This window comes from Colobus angolensis, unplaced genomic scaffold (assembly GCF_000951035.1).
Source record: "Colobus angolensis palliatus isolate OR3802 unplaced genomic scaffold, Cang.pa_1.0 Scaffold76, whole genome shotgun sequence".
In the NCBI taxonomy this organism is placed as follows: Eukaryota; Metazoa; Chordata; class Mammalia; order Primates; family Cercopithecidae; genus Colobus; species Colobus angolensis.
The window spans coordinates 417,460-419,662 of NW_012121376.1; the positions used below are offsets into that span (position 1 = coordinate 417,460).

A 2,203-nucleotide genomic window follows, 5' to 3' on the forward strand; every position below is an offset into this window, starting at 1 on the left:
CTAATTTTTTGTATTTTTAATAGAGACTGGGTTTCACCATGTGAGCCAGGATGGTCTCAATCTCCTGACCTCGTGATCTGCCTGCCTTGTCCTCCCAAAGTGCTGGGATTACAGCTGGAGCCACTGTGCCGGGCCCCCAGTGATGTTTTAAGAAAGTTTAGGAATTTGTGTTGGGCCACATTCAAAGTCATCCAGCCCTCGGGTTGTTGCACAAGCTTGCTTTAACAAGATTCATGCTGTTGCCAAACCCGTATAACTGATCTCCATAGAACTCCAGTGGTCCACCTTCTCTTGAAAAGCCAAAAGTCCTGGCAATACCAAAACCTGTTTTGTTTTGTTTTTTGTTTTTTGTTTTTTTGTTTTTTGAGACAGAGTCTCGCTCTATCACCCCAGCTCAAGTGCAGGGGCCAGATCTCGGTTCACTGCAACCTCGCCTCTGGGGGTCAAGCAGTTCTGCCTCAGCCTCCCGAGTAGATGGGATTACAAGTGTGCACCACCAAGCTCAGCTAATTTTTGTATTTTTAGTGGAGATGGGCTTTCACCATGTTGGCCAGGCTGGTCTCGAACTCCTGACCTCAGGTGATCCGCCTGGCCTCAGCCTCTTAAAGTGCTAGGATTACAGGCAGGAGCCACTGCACCTGGCCAAAACCTGTGTTTTGGAAGAGGAAGCAAGAAGGGGCAGATGTTGCAGCCCACGCCAGATGGCTCCCCTCCTCTTCCTCCTCACCTCTTGGCCTCAGAGCAATCCCGGAGGATGAGAGAGGCTCCTCTGGTGGCCAGACACCACTGGGCTTCCTGGGGTCTAGAGGTCTAGACAGCAGCTCCGTCACATTTCCAGAGAGCTGACGCCACTGGAGGAGGCCTCCCTGCAGAATCAGAAGTTGAAGGCTGCGTATGAGGCCCGAATGGCCCGGCTAGACCCCAGCCAGGCCATGCAGAAGACATCCCTGGTGAGTGGGGGTTACAGAGGGCCTGGGGTTGCGTGGGCGCGGGGTATGGGGGGAGTCGGTCTTACTCCCTCCTTCCCCGCCCAGACCCTCTCTCTACAGCGGCAGATGATGGAGAACCTAGTGATCGCCAAAGCCCGGGAGGAGACAGCACCCTTTCTGACCACCCGAGGGGAAACTCGGTGTGGCTTTGAGCCAAGGGCAGAGAAGGGGACCGTGAGGGGAGCGGAGGTTCCAGGGTCGGGGTACAGGGCTGAGGGGTTTCCCGCTTTGCAGAGGCATGGCCTCAGGGGAAGGTCCTCACCACCATCCCCCAGGCTCTCTGGCTCGGCCCTCCTGGCTTGACCGCAGGCTGCCTTCTGCCCCAGAAGCCTCACCTGGGGACAGCCCCTCATTGAGGAGGGTCCCTGTGACGTCTCGGTCTCTCGGGGTGTGGGACGGGGTTGGGAACCAAGGGCCCGCTCAGATCCGACGCTCGGCCCCTTGACTCTGCACCCAGCTCCAGAGAAAGATGGAGGAGCGCCGGCTGCGGCTCCAGGAGGCCGCCAACAGGTGGGATTCCTGCCCGCCCCTGGGGCTGCTGCGGGGAGGGCCTGGCCCTGGGACCCACCACGTGCCTTTCTCCCCAGGAGGTTTTGCAGCCAGGTCGCCTTGACCCCGGAGGAACGGGAGCAGCGGGCCCTTTACGCCGCCATCCTGGAGTACGAGCAGGACCACGTGCGTCCCCCTCGGGCCCAGGCTTTGGAGGAGGGTCCCGGCGAGGGGGCGGGGCCAGAGCCGAGTGGGCGGGCCCAGTGAGGGGGCGGGGCCAGGGGCCGTGTGGGGTCAGTGAGGGGCGGGGCCAGAGCAGTGTGGGAGGGCCCAGCGAGGGGGCGGGGCTTAGCGAGGGGGTGAGACCAGGGGTCGCATGGGAGGGTCCCAGCGAGGAGGGAGGGTCCCAGCAAGGGAGCAGGGCCAGGTTCACCTAAGGTCTCCCTCAGGTGTGGGTGTGGGCGGGGGCGGGTCGCGGGGCCTGCTGGCCCTGGGTTTCCTGCACCCAGGACGGGCTCCCACAGTCTCTAGGGCTCGGCATTGGTGGGAGGTGAGGCGCGTCCGGTCGTGGCGGACCCACCGTGCTTTCCTTCAAGGCCACTTGTCCCACAGGACTGGCCGAAGCACTGGAAGGCCAAGCTCAAGAGCAGCCCGGGGGACCTGTCACTCGTGACCAGCCTGGTCTCACACCTGCTCAGGTAGCTGGGCCTTCAGGCCCCACAGAG

At 61.4% G+C, this 2,203-nt stretch overlaps 1 protein-coding gene across 1 annotated transcript in view; it reads left to right on the forward strand.

Moving 5' to 3' along the window:
* VPS9D1 (VPS9 domain containing 1) overlaps positions 1 to 2,203 on the forward strand; it is a 13,248-nt gene that overhangs the window by 6,693 nt on the left and 4,352 nt on the right. The window contains 5 exon segments of the mRNA XM_011928067.1: positions 839 to 950; positions 1,035 to 1,097; positions 1,447 to 1,499; positions 1,577 to 1,664; positions 2,091 to 2,176. Coding sequence (XP_011783457.1) covers positions 839 to 950; positions 1,035 to 1,097; positions 1,447 to 1,499; positions 1,577 to 1,664; positions 2,091 to 2,176 — 402 coding nt within the window.